The sequence below is a fragment of the Cervus elaphus genome, chromosome 2 (assembly GCF_910594005.1).
Source record: "Cervus elaphus chromosome 2, mCerEla1.1, whole genome shotgun sequence".
NCBI classification, from domain to species: domain Eukaryota; kingdom Metazoa; phylum Chordata; class Mammalia; order Artiodactyla; family Cervidae; genus Cervus; species Cervus elaphus.
The window spans coordinates 13,440,924-13,461,659 of record NC_057816.1 but is presented as its reverse complement, the minus strand read 5'-3'; the positions used below and the strand labels follow the sequence as shown (position 1 = coordinate 13,461,659).

The 20,736-nt window shown below is 46.6% G+C and overlaps 1 protein-coding gene across 5 annotated transcripts in view; it reads left to right on the top strand.

Annotated features, from left to right (window-relative positions):
- CD6 (CD6 molecule) overlaps positions 1-20,736 on the top strand; it is a 44,397-nt gene that overhangs the window by 11,167 nt on the left and 12,494 nt on the right. For all 5 annotated transcript variants that reach the window (XM_043872736.1, XM_043872731.1, XM_043872744.1 and 2 more), the window contains exon 2: positions 19,777-19,845. In XM_043872736.1, coding sequence (XP_043728671.1) covers positions 19,777-19,845 — 69 coding nt within the window. The remainder of the gene's footprint in view (positions 1-19,776; positions 19,846-20,736) is intronic.

Here is a 20,736-nt window from a genome sequence, read left to right as displayed (position 1 = left end):
TTCTCTGAGAATATTTTGGTCCTCTTCACATCTTTACCCACTCACAGTAATATTGTGACTGATTCTAGTCTGAATCAGTTATTATCATGATAGTGTCTTGATGGTGATGTTATAAAGCCTTCATTCTTTTACAGGTATAATTGCTGACATGGCTTTCTCTGCTGGCTCAGTGGGTGGGAACCAGTTGGCTCAGTGACCTGAAGGCTGGTGCTGACGGGGCCATGTGTGAGAGCCCTCAGGATGAGCCTCTGATGGCCACCATCTTGCCTGCCTCCTTGTGGCGCCCGGTGGGCTCCTCCTTGCTCCCTGGCCACCCTCCCTTCAACTTTATAGCTTCCTGCCGTTCATTTGTGGAGCTCCTGTTATGAGCGGGCACTGTTTTCAGCCACCGAGGATGTGGGACAAAGCACCAGACTTTAAGGAGCTTATATTCTAGTGGAGAAAATAGACAAATAGTAAACACATTTAAAAATTAGTATTGGGACTTCCCTGGAAGTCCAGTGGTTAAGACTTTGCCTTCTGAAGCAGGGGGTGCAGGTTCGATTCCTGATCAGGGAGCTAAGATCCCACATGCCTTGAGGCCAACTCCCCCAAAACATTTAAAAAATAGTATCATTTCAGAGAGGAAAATGTGCTACAAGGGAAGTAGAACCAAGGAAGGCAGATAGAGAGACTGAAATGGGGATTTAGGACAGGCCTCTGAGAGCCTGTGAGCAGAGATCTGACTGGTGAGATGAGCCGGCCTTGCCGAGATCAGGGAGCAGGACATTCCAGGCAGAGGGCATGGCAGGTGCAAAGGCCCTGAGGCAGAAGTGAGGTTGACACACTGGAGGAGATTACAGAGGGAGGGGGAGTTGGAGATGGAAAGGTTGGTAGTGTCAAGAAAAACATCAGTATGGACTTGGAATTAATCCAGAGGAAATGGAAAATCAGAGAGTTTTAAGTGTACAAGGATGTGATATGATTCATCCTTGTGCTTAGTCACTCAGTTGTGTCTGACTCTTTTTGACCCTTTGGACTGTAGGCAGCTGAACTCCTCTGTCTGTGGGATTTTTCAGGCAAAAATACTGGAGTGGATTGTCATTTCCTTCTTCATGGGAACTTTCTGACCTAGGGACTGAACCAGCATCTCTTGTGTCTCTTGCGTTACAGGTGGATTCTTCACCTGCTAAGCCATCGGGGAAGTCCTTATGTATATACCGTTATTTAACAAATATTTTTTGTAGTCAGCTTCGTATGTAAACCTAAGTAAGTTTATTTAAACCTTGAAATTCTCCAGGTTTCCTATATCTCAAACCAATGTTACTTCAATAAGTTGATTATATCCATATAAACAGATGAGTCCTTCAGAACGACTGTGTCATTCACTAGCTTGCTATCCAAACCTAAGTCAGCTCTCCCCGTGTTAAAAAGTCTTAGACATTAAAAGTAGAGAAGCATGACAATAAGACTTGCAATCCTCAGGAATGAAGAACTGGAAAAGGAATCATTTGCTTACTATGGGATTCAATACAATTTAATCTTGAATCTGAAGGTCATCTGGTTAGGAAATACTGCGTAGCTGGTGGAAGGACCAGCTGGGTGGAGGTGGTGGGGACAGCGGGAGCTGTGTTCTGAAGCACTGTTTGCTCGGCAGCCTCAAATCAGGGGCTGTTGGAGGCAATAGAACCCGATCCCCTCTGGCTGACCCTAACTTGCCCAACTCACCCATTTTTACCGTGGAGACTCCGAGGCCCAAAATGGGATAGGGACTCACCCAAGGTCATAATAATGGCCAGTCTCTATTCTACCATCTCTTCTTGTCACTCCCACCCAGTTCCAGCTGAGAATTCAGACACGATGTAAGCATTAGTCACCCTTATTGTAAAAATGCTATAACAGCCACATTAAAAGCGATCTCACCCAGCACCCTCACACAACATGGCCTTTCGTTCTCGGAGAGGGACTGTGTGAGGCTCTGGGGCGTGGTGGGTGTTTAGTCTCATCAGGATGGAGGTGGGTGCGCTGAGGGGCACCGTGTTGGTTCTGATGAATATTTATCAGAATGGCTGTGAGAGTGTGAATTCTGGGGTCTCAGAGACCAGCATTTGCTCTTAAGCTCCACCACCTCCTCTGTGACCTTGGGCAAGTTTCTGAACCTCTCTGAGGGACAATGAGTATGATCAGAATGTCAGCATCCCAATTCTTGCTCTCTGAAGTGAAGTGTTAGCATTATGTTATATAATGTCTCAGTAGGGGCCTGAGCAGCCCCTGTAACCAAGTACATTAACATTTCTGCAGCAAAATATATGATTTTTCACACATTACAGAATAAATAAATACCATGAAACAACCCTGCATCATTTCAGGTCGGGAAGGCCACTCACAGAGTTATGAAAAACCCAGTGGTATCTGAGAGCTTCAGAATTGCAGTAAAGGATTGTGTAAGCGTGTTGCCAAATAGTAAAGAAGAGTCAGGCCCCATGACAATCATTTTCTCTTTCAATCTCCCAGCATCGCCGGGAGGTGGCTGTTAATGTCACCACTTTTGTGGACAAAGGTTGTGAAGGATACTAGAGGTTAAGGAAGAGCGGCTATGTGTACACGTAAAACTGATTCACTTTGCTGTATATCTGAAACTAACACCACATTTTAAGTCGGCACTGTATGCCAATAAAATTTCTTTTCAAGAAAAAGAAAAGAAATCCAGATCCTAATATTAAGAGGAAGAGATGAGATTCGACTCCAAAGCCTGTGCATGTGTGTTAAGTTATTTCAGTCGTGTCCAAGTCTTTGCAACCCCGTGGTCTGCAGCCCGCCAGGCTCCTCTCTCCATGGAATTCTCCAGGCAAGAATATTGGAGTGGACTGCTGTGTCCTCCTTCAGGGGATCTTCCCAACCCAGGGATCGAGCCTGCATCTCTTACTTCTACCAACATTGGCAGGTGGGTTCTTTACCACCAGCACCACCTGCTTCCCACCCTGCTGTGCTGCCCCCAGCCCTGTGGAGGTGGCTTCTTGACCTCTCTGCTCCCCAGGACTCTGGAGTTTAGAAACAGAGTTGCCAGCCAGTGGAGTGGATTGGGAGGGTGGGATGCAGCTGGGAATAGGTTGGGAGGTCAGTTGGCTGAGCCAGACACTTACACCAAAGCAGTGGGTGTTGGTTGCTAGAGCCTAGGATGCCCACCTTAAACCTCTGCAAAACTTCCCAAGGGTCCAGCATACTTTGGCACTGACCAGACATTCAGCTGACTCTCTGGTTGCCCCAGTTTAAAGGCCTCTTTATTTTATCTTTTAAATTAATTTGTTTATTTCTGGCATCACTGAGTCTTCATTGCCGAGCACAGGCTTTCTCTAGTTGTGGTGAGCAAGGGATACTCTCTAGTTGTGGTGCGTGGGCTTCTTATTGCAGCGGTTTGTCTTGTTGCAGAGCATGAGCTCTAGGGTGTGTGAGCTTCAGTAGTTGCAGCTTGAGGGCTCTAGAGCGCCAGCTCAGTAGCTGTGGCTCACGGGTTTAGTTGCCCAGTGGCATGTGAAATCTTCCTGGACCAGGGGTTGTACCCACATCCCCTGCATTGGCAGGAGGATTCTTAACCATTGGACCACTCAGGGGAGTCCTAAAGGCCTCTTTTGACACCATGGGGAGAGACACTGGCCAGAGATCTTACCCATCATTGGGGTTCGGGGGCGGAGAAAGCAACAATGTCTTCTCAGCATTTAAGTCAGGGCTCAAGCACTTTTGCAAGGAAGGATGGGGGAAGCCCCGTGGTGCCAGGCCACTGGTGGGGAGAAAGGGTGACATGCAGCGTGAAAGTTCACTGCCCCACGTGCCCTTGCCTCCAAGCCTGCTCACCCTCTGGAAAGATACATGTTAGATACCCCCAGGTTGTTTGTCCTGCTCTCCATGACATTTTCATCCTTGAGAACTCCTACTCATCCTCTAAGATGCTTCTCAACTGTCCCTGTCAAAGTTATGCGCTCTCATCTATTTTTTGCAGAGCACTTGGTTCTGATGCCCAGACTAGCATTTCTACTTGATCATAATCAACTATGAGTATACCTGTTTCCCCAACCATGGTGAGGGGCCTGGTACAGAGCCTGGCTGAAAGGGAGGGAAGGGGGGAGGGAGAAGAGAAGGAGGCATGAAAAGAGGAAAGGAAGGAAGGGAGGAAGGGCACCTTCCTGACTAAGGGTTGGGATAAGCAAGAACGTGAAAGAAGTTTGAGCCACCTCCGAAGCTCCCTAGACAAGACTTATGAAGGAGAGTGTGGGGTGATGCTAGGCCCCACAGCCCAGAAGTGGGCTTGAATTTAGAGAGACCAGAGCTGAATTCCGGCTCTACCTCTTAGTGACTGTGACCTTGAGAAAGTCAGTTTGAGTTCTCATCTGGAAAACTGAGACTTCAGTGGGTCCAACGGAAAGTAATTAGAGAGCATGTGCTGTATGTAAAAGCAGGTAAACACACATGCTACCACCACCCAGGGATCCCAAATTTATTTCCTGGACTTGAACTCATGGGCCTGGCTGGCCACGTGGCCATTGACTGCTGCCGGCCTTCAGCTGCTAAATGGCACAAGATGGCCTTGGAGATCCAGGCTGAACATTCCCCCATGTCTTCTCAGCTTCCCCTCTGAAACTGGATTTGGGTCTGGATTTGTTCAGGGAGTGGAGGTGGGTGATGGTGGGAGGGGTGGGGCCCCTTGGCGCTGATAGGCACATACTGACCAGGGTTGGTCCCCATTCTGTTCCAAGTCCAAGGTACTTCCCACTGAGGACTAGTTGCCTTTCTAGGAAGGGTGCCAGTGACTTCCAACAGCTTCTAGATACTGACATTAAGGGCGCCCTTATCTTAAGGGGGCTTTAGACCATCTCAGGAAGGTGTCAGCATCACCCCCTGAGAGTTGGGGGGATTTTCACCCCTTGCCCACACACAAGCTTCATTCACCCAGAAACTGCTGCTCCAGCAGCTCTCGGCAACTTCGACCCAGAGTCACTCCTGCCAGCCGGTGGGTGGGGACCGGCCCCCTGGAAAATCCTGCATGACCCAGCAGAGTTTCAGCTTCCACTGAAACCCAACCCTGCCCTTTGCACAGTGGGCTGGGCTCTGGGGGATTTTATTCTTGCATTTCACATACCTGAGTTCCTCGCTAAACATGGCAGGCCCTGTCGTGCCTCTGGGCCTTTGCACGTGCTGTGCCCCCCTACCAGAATGCCCCTCTTCTCCTCTCACTTGAGGACGCTGCCTGGCACAGTGGAAAGGGTGACTCTGGAGAACGAACTTGGATTTCTATTCTGGCTCTGTCACCGCCAAGCTCTGCGACCTTGGATTAGTAATAGTTCCTTTGAGCCTCTTTGTCGGTAAAATGGGTCTCATAATAGCACCTCCTCACAGGGTTTTCATGTGGGTTCTGTGTGACAACATATATGAAGCTCTTGTTTCAGTAAATATGCCCCAATGAAATGTCCCTTGACCATCAGGGCCTGGCCCAAAGGTCAGCTCTCCTGCAGTAACTTCCTGAGCAGGCAGTCTAGGAAACCCTCTGTCTGGGTTCCAATCCTGCTTTGCCTCTTATAAGCCCTGGTTCTAGAAAATTCCTTCACCTCTCTTGGACCCTAAATTTCCCCATTTGTAAAGTGGGAATAATAGTACTTTTCTGTGAACATCGTGATGAAACAAAAGAATTTAAAAAACACCCATGTAAGCACACAAGACTCACTGGCAGGGGCACGGATATGATTCAAGCAATTTACAAAGCTTTTTTCACATATGTTGTCATTTTTAAAAAGTGTTGCTTTCATTTTCATCATTTCATTACAGAATTCATCATTTCATTACAGAATTTTCATCATTCATTACAGAATTTAGCAACTTCAGGAATACAAAGAAAAATACCTACCTATAATAAAAGCTGTTGTTATTCGAGTGGCAACCTACTCCAGTATTCTTGCTTGGAGAATCCCATGGACAGAGGAGCCTGGCTCGAAAGAGTTGGACATGACTTAGTGACTAAACCACCACCACCAGACATTTTGTTAGAGAGAAATATTGCGAACACACGGAAGTGCACTGACAGTGTTTCCACAACCCCTAGGCATTCCTACCACCCAGACTGAAGAAATGCTGACATTTTTGCCATATTTTCTCAGATCTATTTTAATAAGGAAGAGAACCACACAGATGCGGTTGAAATATTTTCTTATCCCTCCCTCCCCAGAACACTCATGCTCCAAAGTGTGGTATGTCCCTTCTCTTCCATGTTTTATACTTTTATTAAACAAAAATGTATCAATACCAGATAGATAGTACGTCCTCCATATTTTCTATACACGGTATCATATTGGACATATTGTTCTACAACTTACTTCTCTTGCTCAGAATACATTTCAAAGATCTATCCAAGTGGGTAGATATAGATCTAGTTCACTTTTTTAATGAAATAATTCGTTCTATAAATATAGCACAGTTTCTTTAATGATTTCTTGCTCATGAGCTGTTAGATTACTTCTAATTTTCTCTGATTACAAGCAGTGCTGTGGTAAAAATCCCTCTCATGTCTGTGTGTGAACATGTCAGTGAATATTTTTCTAAGCTATAAATAGAGGTATCGTTTTGGAGTCAAGACATCAGCATCTTCAATTCTATGAGGTCTCATTGGCCATTTTTTCTACACATTATAGTTATAAGAATGTGATCATTCTGTATATTTTTTAAAAAGATTTTTAAAATTTAATTCATTTATTTTTTGACTGTGGTGGGTCTTTGTTGCTGCACTCAGGCTTTCTTTAGTTGTGGTGAGCGGGAGCTACTCTTCATTGTGGTGCACAAGCTTCTCATTGCGGTGGTTTCTTTTGTTTTGAAGCAAAGACTCTTGGTGCACGGGCCTCAGTAGTTGTGGCTCACAGGCTTAGTTGCTCTGCGGCACGTAGAATCTTCCCAAACGGGGGATCGAACCAGTGTCCCTTGCATTGCAAGGCAGATTTTTAACCTCACCCTTTGTATTTTATTTATACTCTGCTTTTACCACTTATTGCACACATGCACACACACATCTATCACACACATACATTATGCTTGTTGATTCTGCAGGTCTTCTTGGCTACTTACTGGGGCCAAGGTATTGGAGTTTTGTGTGATCTTGTTTCAGTCCTGTGAGGTTTTTATTACCTGTGAGGTGAGGGAGGCAAGCTGGGCATATGAAGAGATTCACCCAAGGTTTCCATAATAAGAAAGAAACTGGTTTTCAAACCCAAGTTTGTTCAGTTCCAATCCAGTGCTCTTTCTGCCGCCAAAAACCCGGTAGATGGTTCTACCCAAACCAGATTCTAGGACCCCATCCAAGACTGACTGAATTGAAATCTAGAGGAGGAACCTGGATGTCCTCCTCTTGCCATGGTCTGAATTCTTAACGGGGGATCAAAAAGATGCAGTTAGTAAAAGGCCAGTGTCTCTGGCCTGCTGGGCTCAGTTGGAGCCATATCCTTCCTGTTATGCCTTGGGATTTTTATTTTATTTTTTTTTCACAATTCTCTATGCTCTCTGGTGTCCCATCTTACCATCTGGTAGATGCAGGGAAGGTATCGCCTGGCATGGGAGCCTGAGCAAGCCTTGTGGCCAAGACCACAGAGCCTTTGCTTTTAAAGGAACTCGTTACCATGGAAACTGCAGTCCCCATCTCATCTCTAGGAATGCTGGATGACATGTTTGCAGAGGTGGGGAAGGGAATAGTGAGTTGTGAGTGTGAGGCAGCTCTGCTAAGCTTCCTAAGAAAGATGGGGAGGCAGGAGGAAAGAAGGAAGTTTTGGGGGAACTGGAATTGTCCCTTTGCAGAGAAAACTGAGGCACCCTCGGACCCATCTTTATGCCTGGGATGAACATAAAGATAGTCAGTGACCAGCTGCCCTTCCATGTCCATTCAGGACTGAACAGGAAAAAGTGGATCAAAGCTTCAGAATGGGGGATGTAATGGCAGCTGTACCAGTCCTAAGCATGTTACATATGCCATCCATGCACTCCTCAAAGCAATCTGATGTGGCCCATGTATTATGCCCAGCTCCAGGTTAAAACCCATCTAACAGAGCCCAGAGACTTTCCCAAGTTTGCACAGCTGGTGATTGACAGAGATGGGTTCAGATCGCTATTCTGTCTGTTCCCAAGGTCCCCACTCTAAGTCATGAAAAAAGAACTTCCTGTTTGTTTCTTGTTTGGTTATTATAGAAAAGCTTACTATGAACATATACGTAAAACTCTTTATATGAGCATGTGGTTTCATAAAATGAATGTACCCATTTGCATTCCTAGCAACACCTTGGGAGCATTCCAGTTCCCCTGTATTCCTCACCAGTACTTGGTTTGTACGATCAGTATTTTGAATATTGCCTGTTTTGAAAGTGTGGAGACATAGCTCACCAGCACCTGATTGCGTTTCCTTAATGATTCATGGGGCTTTCTGGGTAGCTCAGCTGGTAAAGAATCTACCTAAGACGCAGGAGACCCTGGTTCAATTCCTGGGTTGGGAAGTTCCCCTGGAGGAGGACATGACAACCCATTCCAGTATTCTGGCCTGGAGAATCCCCGTGAACAGAGGAACCTGGAGGGCTACAGTCTATGGGGTCACAAAGAGTGGGACACAACTGAGTGACTGAGCACAGTACAGCACAATGATTCATGATGTTGAACGTTTTTGTGTTCATTTTTGTGTTCATATCAAATACCTGTATGTCTGATAAAATGTCTGTTCTTTTATTGGTAACTGTTCCACTAGTAGCTAGCTACTAGTAACTGTGTTGCTACAAGACAATGAATGTGTTGGAACCTGAAAAAAGAATTTCCCAAGGGTGCTGACTGTGAGGAAGATGCATCTGTGCTAGGGAGGCTGTGGACTCTGCCACTCCCAGGATCATCCCATTCACTCTTTCCTCCCTAATACCTGCCCCAGGCCCTGCACGTGGTCCGAATTCCGCACATGTTAATGGAACTGAATGCAGACCAGCAGTAGACTCATTTCTCAGCTTTCAGGATAACGTCGCTCACACGCCCTCACTTTCTTGAGCATGAGAGAAAGAGGAGGAGTTCCAGGAACTGAACGTACCCCAAAGCCAGTGGTGTTGCTTGATCTAATCTTTGAGCTTCCTCTCAATGCAGGTTGTGAGTTGTTGTCCTTCCCCTCCCCTGGGTTTGGTGATGGAAAGCGGGGGAATTCAGTCTGGCATGAAGGGAAGATGTCAGGCAGGTGAGCATCCTGGGTTGTACAATATGGTGACAAAAGACAGATAAAAAGGTTGATTTCTTTGACCCGGGTGACTGAGGACCTTCAGGTCTGGGACCGTTGAAACCTTTGCCATCACCTTGCTCTGTCAATCATGTGCTGCGTTAGCTTGGGCTGCTACAGCAAAATACCACAGATTGGGCGGTTTAAATGTTTGTGGCTTAAACAACAAACATTTGTTTCACATGGTTCTGGAGGCTAAGAAGTCCAAGATCAAGGTGCTAGCAGCTTCAGTGTCTGGTAAGGGTCCTCTTCCTGGCTTGCAGACGGCCGCCTTCTTGCTATACTCTCACAGGATAAAGAGATCTTAGGTCTCTCGCTTTTTTCCCCATCATGAGGGCCCCACGCTCATAAGCTCATCTCACCCAAGTTATCTCTCAAAGCCCCACTTCCTCATACCATCACAGTGGAGATTAGGGCTTCAACATATGAATTTTTAGGAAGACACAAATATTCAATCCATAGCCTGTGCCTTTAGTTTTCCTTGTGTCCCTAAGCCCTTCCTAGGTATAGTGAGAGAGAATGAGAAGGAACAAACAAAAATCTTGTAAAATAAGTTAAATACATTTCAGACACCAAGTTGCTGACTTTGTCTTTTTCCAGCGGGTTGCGGGGAGGGGAATCCAGTCTCATCTTGCTGGGTTTAGAAAGGCCCCAGTGGGTGCCGCCTGGTCTGTTCACTGTAGTCATGGATGTTGGTCACCTCTGGAAGCCATGAGCCATATTGTCCAACTGAGCCCCCAGGACAGCCTCGGTCTCTGTGATAAACTCAGCCTAACCTCTCCAAGTCCCTTCAAAGATGCGGCACAGCTCTTCCCTCTGAATCAAGTCATACATTACTTGTGTGAACCAGCTATGCTTCTTTCAATTTTAATGGAATTATTGCCCCTCTGGGCTTTCTTTCCAGTTGTTTTAACAATTGCCTTCCATCGAGTTTAGGGTTGACATGTACACACTGCTAGCGGGGAAGGAGAGGGTAGGACAAATTGAGAAAGTAGCGTAGATATATATATACACTATCAGGTGTAAAATCGAGAACTAGCAGGAAGCTGCTATATAACACAGGGAGCCCAGCCCAGCACTCTGTGATAGCCTAGAGGTGTGGAATGGAGGGGGAGGGAGGCTCAAGAGAAAGGGGAGATAGATATATATACATGACTATGAGTAATTCTTGTTGGTGTTCGGCAGAGACCACCACAACATTGTAAAGCAATTCGCCTCCAATAAAAAAAAGAAAGGAAAAAGAAAAAAGAAGAAGCCCAAATGCTTAGATGGAAGAGGAGGCAGTTGGCCAGAGAACAGGGAAAGAGTGTTCCAACCTGAGGAAGTTGCATATGCAGAGACTGGAAAGCAGAGGGAGGGGGAAAGACAAAGACAGAGGGAGAGAATATGAATGACTCCTTCTAAAGCAGAAACGTGTTCAGTATGTTCAGGGCACAGAAGGGGATGATGAGATGATTAAAGAAACCCCCAAAGGGACATGAAGAACCTCATGGGCCATGAGGGCACTTAGATCTCACTCTGTGGGCCATGGAATTTAAGAAGGAACGTTAGAAGAATCAGTCTGGGGAGAGTATGGAGAATTGATATGGGTGGGGAGCATGATGGCTGGGGTCCAGTGAGAGACTGCTGTAAGTCATCCAGATGGGAGCTGAGGGTGACCTGCTTCAGGTAACGGCGTTTGAGAAACGATAATACCTGATCTTGGAGCAGGTACAGGAAACGGGCACTCTAAAATCCTGCTGCTGAGATAGCTCATGCAACTTTCTGGAAAGCAACTAAGGAATACGTAACAAAGCTTAAAAAAACGGGTATTACTTTTGATTCAGTAATTCCCTTTCTAGGACTTATTATACATAAATAATTAAGACTGTGCAATTCATCTCAATATTAATTATAAAAGGAAAATGTTGAAAACAAATGTCCAGCACTGGATATCAAACATATGTATGCAAATAATATTTTAGACATTAAAACCATATTTTAAGAGAAAAATTAAAACAGATAACCAACAAGGGCCTACTGTGTAGCACAGGGAACTCTCCTAAATATTCTAACAATCTAAATGGGAAAAGGATTTGAAAAAGAATAGATACGTATATGTGTGTGCATGTGTGCTACAGTTGTGTTCAATTCTTTGCGACCCACATGGACTGTAGCCCACCAGGCTTCTCTGCCCAGGGGATTCTCCAGGCAAGAAAACGGGATTGGACTGCCATGCCCTCCTCCAGGGCATCTTCCTCACCCAGGGACTGAACCCATATCTCTTATGTCTCCTGCATCGGTAGGCGGGTTCTTTACCACTAGCACTACCTGGGAAGCCCTACCAGGAAAGTCCCTAAAATAAAGATTATAAAAGAAAACAAAGCATTTTAGAGGTTTACTGTTCCACTAAGGATCATTGTTGTTGTCAGGCACTAAGTCATGTCCAACTCTGCGACCCCATGGACTGCAGCATGTCAGGCTGCCCTGTCCCTCACTATTTCACTGAGTTTGCTAAAACTCATGTCCATTGAGTCAGTGATGCCATCCAGCCATCTCATCCTCTGTTGCCCCCTTCTCTTCTTGCCCTCAGTCTTTCCCAGCATCAGGGTCTTTTCCAATGAGTCGGTTCTTTGCATCAGGTGGCCAAAGTATTGGCCCTTCAGCTTTAGCATTAGTCTTTCTAGGGAATATTCAGGGTTAATTTCCTTTAGGATTGACCGGTTTGATCTTCTTGCAGTCCAAGGGACTCTCAAGAGTCTTCTCCAGCACTACAATTCGAAAGCATCAATTCTTAGGCACTCAGCCTTCTTTATGGTCCAGCTCTCACATCTGTACAGGACTGCTGGAAAAACCATAGCTTTGACTATACAGATCTTTGTCAGCAAAGTGATGTGTCTGCTTTTTAATATGCTGTCTAGGTTTGTCATAGCTTTTCTTGGCTATTAGTAAATAAATCTAGTATTAAACTTAAAAAACAAAGAACAAAAATAATTGCTGTCCATCAACAACCTCAAGGGACTCTTCTAAAACAAAAAAATCCATTCACTGGAATTCCACACTCTCTGGCTCAGCCTCCTCCCCCTAAACTCCCTGGGCGTATTAGTCATTGACTGGCTCTTCTTTTCCAACCCAGTTCTCTTCTGGCCTCAGAACTGAGACAAGGGAGGTCAGGTGGCTCTGGAGCCAGGCTGTGTGGCAAGCGGGTGGAGAAGAGGTGGGGACGATCGTGGCTGGGCTGCCAGACCTGTCTTGTCATTGTTGTGGGGCCAGGAGACAAAAGCCATCCCAGAGGCTCCTGCCCTGGGATAGGACAGTTTCCTCCTTTCTGCGCATCTTTACAGTCAGGACCCTTTTAGGACTTGGTCCCTGAGGCTTGACTGGGTGCTGAGTTGTATCACGTTTGCTGTTTAGTCGCTCAGTCGTCTCTAACTCTTTTGTGAAGCCATGGACCGTAGCCCTCCAAGCTCCTCTGTTCACGGGATTTTCAAGGCAAGAACACCGGAGTAGGTTGCCATTACCTTCTCCAAAAGGGTGGTACTCCCCCACTGGGAGTTGAACCCGGGCCACCTAGGTCAAAACCAGGAATCCTAACTGCTAGACATGTGGGAGACAACCGGAAATATCACCTTTGGGGGTGGGCTATCTGAGTTCAGGGCTGGCTGAGCATGGCAGAGTTGGGAGGAGTTTGGAAGCCCATTCGAGTGGTCAGAGATCTCTGCCCCTCACCCTTGGCATGGTCACTGAACCAGAAAGCAAGATGCTGGATTCCAGTCCAGTAGAGTAGACTGGTTAAGAGTGTGGGTTCTTGAAACAGTCAGCCTGGGTTCGAATCCTTGTTCAGTCACTCAGTTGCTGTCGTGTCCGACTCTATAGGTTAGAATCCTAGCTTTGCTATTTTCTAGCTATGTCATCTTGGGCAAATTACTACTAAATTTTTTGCTCCGGGGTTTCCCTACTTTGTGGACTCTTTATGAGAATTCAATCAGTTAATTCATCTAAAGTATTTTTAAAAGGACTAGTGTGTGAAAATAGTGAGTAAATGTCAGCTGTATCATTGAGCTGTGCCTGGAGATTGTAGTGGGTACTCAGCATGTCTTAGGGCCTCCACATTCCCCATTGGAGCAATGGGAAGAACCACAACATCCTTCCCTTATTCCCTATCCTTTGAACTTGAGATCCCTGAGATGGGCAATGACTCTCCTCAGTGTAGGTTGGAAGTAGAACACTAGATGCCCATCTGGTTGTTTCCCAAATGTCCGTCTGCAAACTGGGAATGGCAGTCCAGTGCCCACCCAGTGAATCTCAGGGCCAGGGGTCAGTTGAATGTTTCTGGACCACTCTCTGAATCAGTGCTGCCCTCTGTGAATATCTGGGCCCCCACCTCGAGCCTAGGAGGCAAGCCATCCTGGGGCCAACTAGTCTTCATCACCTTTCTCAGGTAACAAAGGTGGGTTTGCATGAACATGATTCATGGCGGTGTCCAGGCCATCAGGCCCACACTGCTCCCAAAGCTTGTGGGCACCGCAGCCCCAGGGGCCTGGTCCCAGTCCTGGAGAGGTGGGCACTCTGCCCTTTCCCCCGAAGTGCCCTGTAGCAACAGCTGGGAAGGACACTGCACTGGGGTCTGTGGGCCTTGGGGTACACATGGGGCGCTTAGACTCTCATAGGACTTATGGCAATGAAACTGCTCACAAACAAAGTACAGACTTGCCTGTTGCCTGGGGTCACAGAGGAAAAGCCCAGGGTGCAATGAGAGGCTATAATGGAGAGTTGAATTTGGAAGACCTTCAGAAGCTTAAAGCCAAGGGCGGGGCGGGCACTGGAGGGGAGAGAGAACTGTGTATCCTGCTTATTGTTGTTCAGTTCCTCAGTCGTGTCCAACTCTCTGCGACCCCATGGACTGCAGCACCCCAGGCTTCTCTGTCTTTCAGCATCTCCCGGAGCTTGCTCAAACTCATGTCCATTGAGTTGGTGATGCCATCTAATCATCTCGTGTTCTGTCGTCTCCTTCTCCCCCTGCCTTTGATCTTTCTCTCCTTAAATTGATCCCTTAACCTAGCAACATGTCCTTAAAAACTCTTGGTTACTTTTTTTGCAAATATTTTTTACATTTTATGTTTTCCTAATCAAACTCCCCTTTCTCTCTAGACAAATGAGTGGTCTCTCGTTGAGGTTTTGTTGTTGTTGTTGTTGTTATATTTACTATTAGAAACTACATAGCCTCAATCTTTTTCCTTAATAGGGCCACAGCTCAAGGTGCTCCAAGGCACTGAGCTCCCTGGAGGCATCACCTCCCTTAATCCTCACGGCAAGCCCACCCTGTGAGTACTTGCTCCTGTTATACAGAAGGGCCGCTGAGGCTCAGTGAGGTCAATGATTTGCCCGAGTCACATAGTTACAAATGGGCTCAGCTGGAAAAAAAGAATTGAGAACGTTCCAATTTCCGACTTCTGGATGCTTACTGCTGTGTAGTACTGTATTCCTGATCATTTCTTTAGGAAAGGTTCTCAGAAGTGGAATTACTGGATCAGAAGGGCCTGGTTTGTTTTTTTATTTTCAAGGCTGTTGACACATGTGCTCACAAACACTTTACACTGATATCAAAGAAAGAAAGATATGCTTTCAGCAAATATCACCTTCCATGTTCCCCACACTGGTTCTTCTTCTTTTTTTAAAAAAATACTTATTTATTTGGCTGCACCAGGTTATAGCCTGTGAGATCTAGCTCCCTGACTAGGGATCGAACCTGGTCTCCCTGCATTGGGAGCTTGGAATCTTAGTCACTGAATCACCAGGAAAGTCCTTGTGTATGTTTTGTAGCCCCTCTCCACCATGCTTTCGTGTCTCCACAGCATCTCTCCATCCATCATCCACTCAGTGCGCATCTACCACCCACCTACCTGTTCCTCGAGACATTGATGCGGCCGGGGCTGCAGGTTCCCTCAGCTACAGTAGCTGGTGTTTATCTGACTCTCCTACGTGGGTGTGCGGGTGTGGCCAGGCCTGCGTTCCCCCAGCCCCTACAGGGACCTGAAACTCTCCCCGCAGGCCTTGTTCTGACACTGGGCTGGCCATCTGGGGCATCGGCTGGGAAAACACCCCACTTTCCTTCAGTGTCTGTACCTCCTCCCTCCCTGTGACTCTCATTTCCCAGAAGCCAAGGGGAAATCCCACAGGCCTGGGTGACCCAGGAAGGGGAGAAGTGGCCCATTTTCTTGGGCTTCAGGAAAGGTGGCTCTGCAGTGCTTTCATTTTCCCTGTCATCTGTCTCTTTCACTTCATCCTCCCCTGGCATCTTCCTCTTGCCACCCCAGGCAACGTCCTGCCCCACTCTGCTTGGGACCAGCCTAAAAAAGTTGCCACCTTCCTGCGCCAGGGGTAGCTCTCTCAGCTTCTTTCCTCTCTCACTGGGAAACCCTCTCTTCCTTTCCTTATCCCTCTTGGCCCATAAGTTTCCAGAATGTGGGCTTAACTCAAGACAGTTTTCTGGGTATACATGACAATTTGAGGCTTCCCTGATGGCTCAGAGAGTAAAGAATCTGTCTGCAATGCAGGAGACCTGGGTTTGATCCCTGGGTTGGGAAGATCCCTTGGACAAGGGAATGGCAACCCACTCCAATATTCTTGCCTGGAGAATCCCCGTGGACAGAGAGCCTGATGGGCTACAGTCCACGGGGTCACAAAGAGCTGGACATGACTGAACAATTAACACACACACACAGGAGAGTTTCAGGTGGTAAATGAACTGAGCATTAAATAACCCTGAGGTACTTAGCAAGAAAAGTTTTCAATTATTTTATTTTCAGTGTTCTGTCATTCTTGCTGGTCTGCTCAAAGAGTCTCTATTTGATGAAGATGTATCTTTCAACATTTATAATGTGGCTTTATTTTTATTTATGGGGGGAGAATATGTCTTTATTCATTTTTATTTTTTGGCCACACTGTGTAGCATGTGGTATCTTAATTCCCTGCCCAGCGATCAAACCCACACATTCTGCATTGGAAGCATGGAGCATTAACCACTGGACCACCAGGGGAGTCCCTAACGTGGCTTTATTTTTAGTGTACTTATTTTTACAATTCCTTTCTGTTTTAGGCAAGCAGTACAAAATACCCATTTATATTATTATATTTTCTAATTTTTCTGCATACCTACCTCTGTACCTAATCTCATATAGATGGAGTCTATATAAAATCATGTACAATCATCTACATACATGATTTTTTGAAGTGTAGCCTTTTTTCTCTTTCTTTCATCACTTGTTTCTTTTTTCTCTCCCTCTTCTCTTCTCCCACTGGCAAGACCAGCAGCATAAATTGCAGGGCCAAGTGCAATATGAAAATGTAGTACCTTATGCTGCAAAATTGTTAAGAATTTTGAGATGGAGACGACAGAGCATTTGACCAAGTCCAAGACTTTTCTAAGTGCGGGGCCCTCTGATGCACAGGCCACCCGGCTTGTGGGATCTTAGTTCCCTCCGCAGGGATTGAACTCATGCCCTTGGCAGCAGAAGCGCTGAGTTCTAACCACTGCACCACCAGGGAATTTCCACTCACCTTTCTCATTTACCCATTTTCATAACCTGGTCTGTGTTCTTTCATACATTCCTCCATGTTCACATGATCATACCAATTCTCTTGGAAATCCCTCCAAATGGTATAAGTCTATTTTATTCTTTACAAAGGCTGCATAAGATGTCATGATGTAAATGGACCATATTTAGTCTGCAATTTTCCCAACACATTGGCATTCACTTCTTCCAATTGTTTGCTGTTCAAAAAACTGTAATGAATATTTTTACATTTGGGCATCTTTGCATTGTAAAGTGAATTCTCAAGACAGGGTAAAAGTTCCTTTTCAAATGAATTTATTGCAGCAAAAATGTGAATCAAATTTATGGAAAAATGTGAAACATAGGCAGGAACAAGGTCTGGGAAGTGAGGATCCTGCATTGGGCCCCCCGTGAACTGAGGCCTGGATGGAAGGAGGCTGAGAGGTAATGTCTACTTTTGTTTCTGCAGCACAGAAGTCCAAACACAAAAGTCAGCATCACTTCTTGGGATAAGGGACAGGAAAATGCCCATGACACAGAAAACAAATCGAGTATCGCTGATATCAATAAACTGCCTTGGCAACAGTTGTCCTTGGAGTTGACATCCCCTGCTCACTGTTTCACTCAGTCAGTCAATCAACAAACACTGTGTTGGGCACCCTGGGGGATGTGGGGCTGACCCAGACTTTGGCCCTGCCCTCCAGGGTTTTCCGATCTAGTTGAAAACATGTGTGCCTTTATGTATGAGAAATATTTTCTCAGACCCACAGAGAGGTGTACAGAAGTGAGCTAGAGCCCCCCTAATACACACATACAGTTACAGCCTCATACACACTCATATATACATGCAAAGACATACACTCAGGGTACACATACTGCCACAACCACATACACACACACACACACACACACACCACAATCACACACACAAGCACTGCAGCCAGCATTCCAATTCCCCCTTTTCCCAGCACACACAGAAATAACAATTACACTGGCGTGCTGGAACCATTGCTGTGGGAACTGAGATTCTGAAATTCTAACTTGAGGGCATCTGAATTCTTGCTCCGACTATGATATTAGCCGCAGAGTCTGTGCTCTGAATTCTGAGTCATTTCACCCTCAGGAGGTCAGGCTAGGCAGCCAACCAGGGAGTTGGTGAGAACAGGCAATTAAAGGTCTGATTATTTTCTGTCTGAGTGATGGAGTAGCCTTGTCGGATGTTTGTAGGGAAGCTGTGTCTGCAGGCACACGCACGCATATGTGTGTGTGTGTGTGTGTGCATGCGTGTGCATGTGCACAGGTGTGTATGCTCATCCAGGAGTGAGTCCATGGAATATTCTCAGATGAGGCCGAGATTGTGTAGCAGTCATGCCTGAATCTTCAGCTCTTGCTTCATTCAGGCCAGGCCGGGCTAGGCTGTGATAATAAATACATCTCAAAAATCATTTCATTTCATTCATTTAGTTGTTATTGAGTTGCTAAGTGGCTTAATACTAAATAGCCTCACTTCTTACACAAAATTCAAGGTGGGTCAACATCCCCCTCCATCCTGTGGTTGAATCTGGAACCCAGGATCTCTAATTCGGCCATAACAGAGCAGAAAGAGATGGAGGAGGCTCATTGACTCTTACCTACCTTGGCCTGGCAGTGGGCATATGTCTTTCTGCCTAGACATCAAGGGCTCCAAACGAAGGGCAGGGGAACCTGGAACCATAGAGGAGTTCCTTAGTAAGCACAGAGTCCCAACCATATCCCCACTTCATGCTTCTGCAAAGCAGAATATCCCTGCCTAGCATGGAGCCCATTCCTTGAAGACAGTTCAGATCCTGGCTCTGCCACTTGCTAGCTGGGTGACTTCAGGCCATGTATCAGCCAGCATCCCAACAGGAAACAGGTGGTACCTTCAAAATAGGAGTTTGAAGGGGTGTTATTTGGAAAGAATAATGTGATAACCAGGTGCTTGGAGCAGCTGAGCTGTCACCACCCTTAGCCAGAGGAGATAAGACCACAGAGCAGTCAATGAGATCCAGAAGGAGAAAGTCAAGCAGAGGTGAGCCCCTGGAGATAAGCAATGACCTTCAGATGAAGGATGAGCCTACCCAAGGGATCGCATGAGCAGGAAGCCAGGAGGATACCACCACGACTTCACGGCTTCACTCCTTCCCTCCCTCCTCTCTCTGGGGGGCTCCCCACTGGCTGAGCCCAACAGAAGCCCAAGGGCCCTACGAGATGCTGATTTAGTCCAAACAGGTCAGCCTCTCAGGGCAAAGTGGACAGAGGTTCTGGAGGAACAAATGGACAGTCTGGCACAGACAACTGATTTCTATTTTCTGGGCTTCCCTTCTCTAATTTGTTAAAAGTGGATGCTAATACCTACCTCACTGTGTTATTGAAGGAAAATGAAATACTGTATGCAAAGACCTGGCATATAGTCGGCCCTCGGCAAATGTTAGTTTCTCAGTGTGTGAAGGTACTTCGTAGTCCAACGGCTCTCAGTCTAGGGTGTGCCAACTTCCCTAAAGTCTGGTATGAATTTCTCAAACAAATTTTTCAAACCAAAAGTGTTTTTCCTAATAATAACTCCCATTTTCAAGCTACTTATATATGTGAAGTATTTTACCGGTATTGTCTCCTTTTAGCCTCACAATACTTTCTTAAGTGTTACTGTAAATGAACTGGGACTCTGGCCGAGAGCAGTGAGTAACCCCTCTGTGGTCACTCAGCCAGTGAGTGGGTCTGGCCCCAAAGCCACAGTTGTTCCTTTCTGCTCTCCTCTGATTTCTGAGCACGTGTGCACAATAATAGATGAAGTGGGGGATGCTGAGAATTTCCGTGCCCTGAAGGAGGTAAATGCCCCCAAGGTTGAGGGCCCTGACTTAGCAGAGGCCCCATGTAGACACTGCAGGCTCCAATGAGTGCCCCTACCCTTCACCTGTGTGCCCTCCTCAGGCCGGAGTTCACTCACCCACCACAGCTGTTGCTGGTTAATTTCAGGTCATCCATCTCCGACCCCATCTGACCAGCCCAACACCACCAGTGCAGAGAGCCAGACCTTGGAGCCAGGTGAGGAACGATCTTACTGGGCTCATAGGCAGTTTTCTGAGACCAAGCAGGTGGTCTACTGGTGTGATGGAAAAGGGAAATGGGTTTTTATGGTACCAGGGAGGTTCCCTAACTTCAGACAACACTTCTCCTTCCTGACCCAATGCCTAAAATTCCACCACTAGATTCACTTTGAGATCTTAGTGCTACCATCTTTGAAAGGCTATTGATCAAAAATCACACACATGTGGGCACAGTATTCAGTGAGCATTTAAAGAGGATTTGTTGAGAACAAGCTAAAGGACTCTTGGTAGGGGTAGTGGGGTTCCATCAGATGGGGCCTTGTTTAACTCAACAGATGTTTAAGGATCTACTCTGTGCAAAGTTTTGTGCAACCCTGGGCAGAAACAGGAGGCAGGCTCTGGGGAAGAGGGAATCACCATCCACTGAAATGGCCCATCTTTAACTCCATCATCAACCTCATGTCCATCCTTCAAGGCTCCGGGGTCATGATCGCATCCTCCTTGGTAGTAACCTCAAAATAGTGGAGGAGCCTGGGAGGGGAAATATGGCCCCCATAGTACCGGGAGGAGGTGGGAGTGGGGGAGGAGAGGAGGGATGGGGGTGTCTCTGAGCCCACAACCTCCTTTCACACAAAGTGACTCTGGAGGCGGAGGCAAGAGAGAAGAGTTTGTGGGGACTGGACACCCCAGGGTTAACTCATCTTAACCTCTAATCACCTTCGGCCCTATCCTCTCCTGATGCTAAGGAGGACCAAAAGGTCAGGGGAGGAGCCAGCCCAGCCCCCATTTTGCAGACAGGAAGGCTGAGGCCCAGAGCGGGTAGGGGACCGTCCAAGGTCACGCAGCAGATCCTTGGTAGCGCCCTTGGCCACTCCCCTCCCCCCTCCCC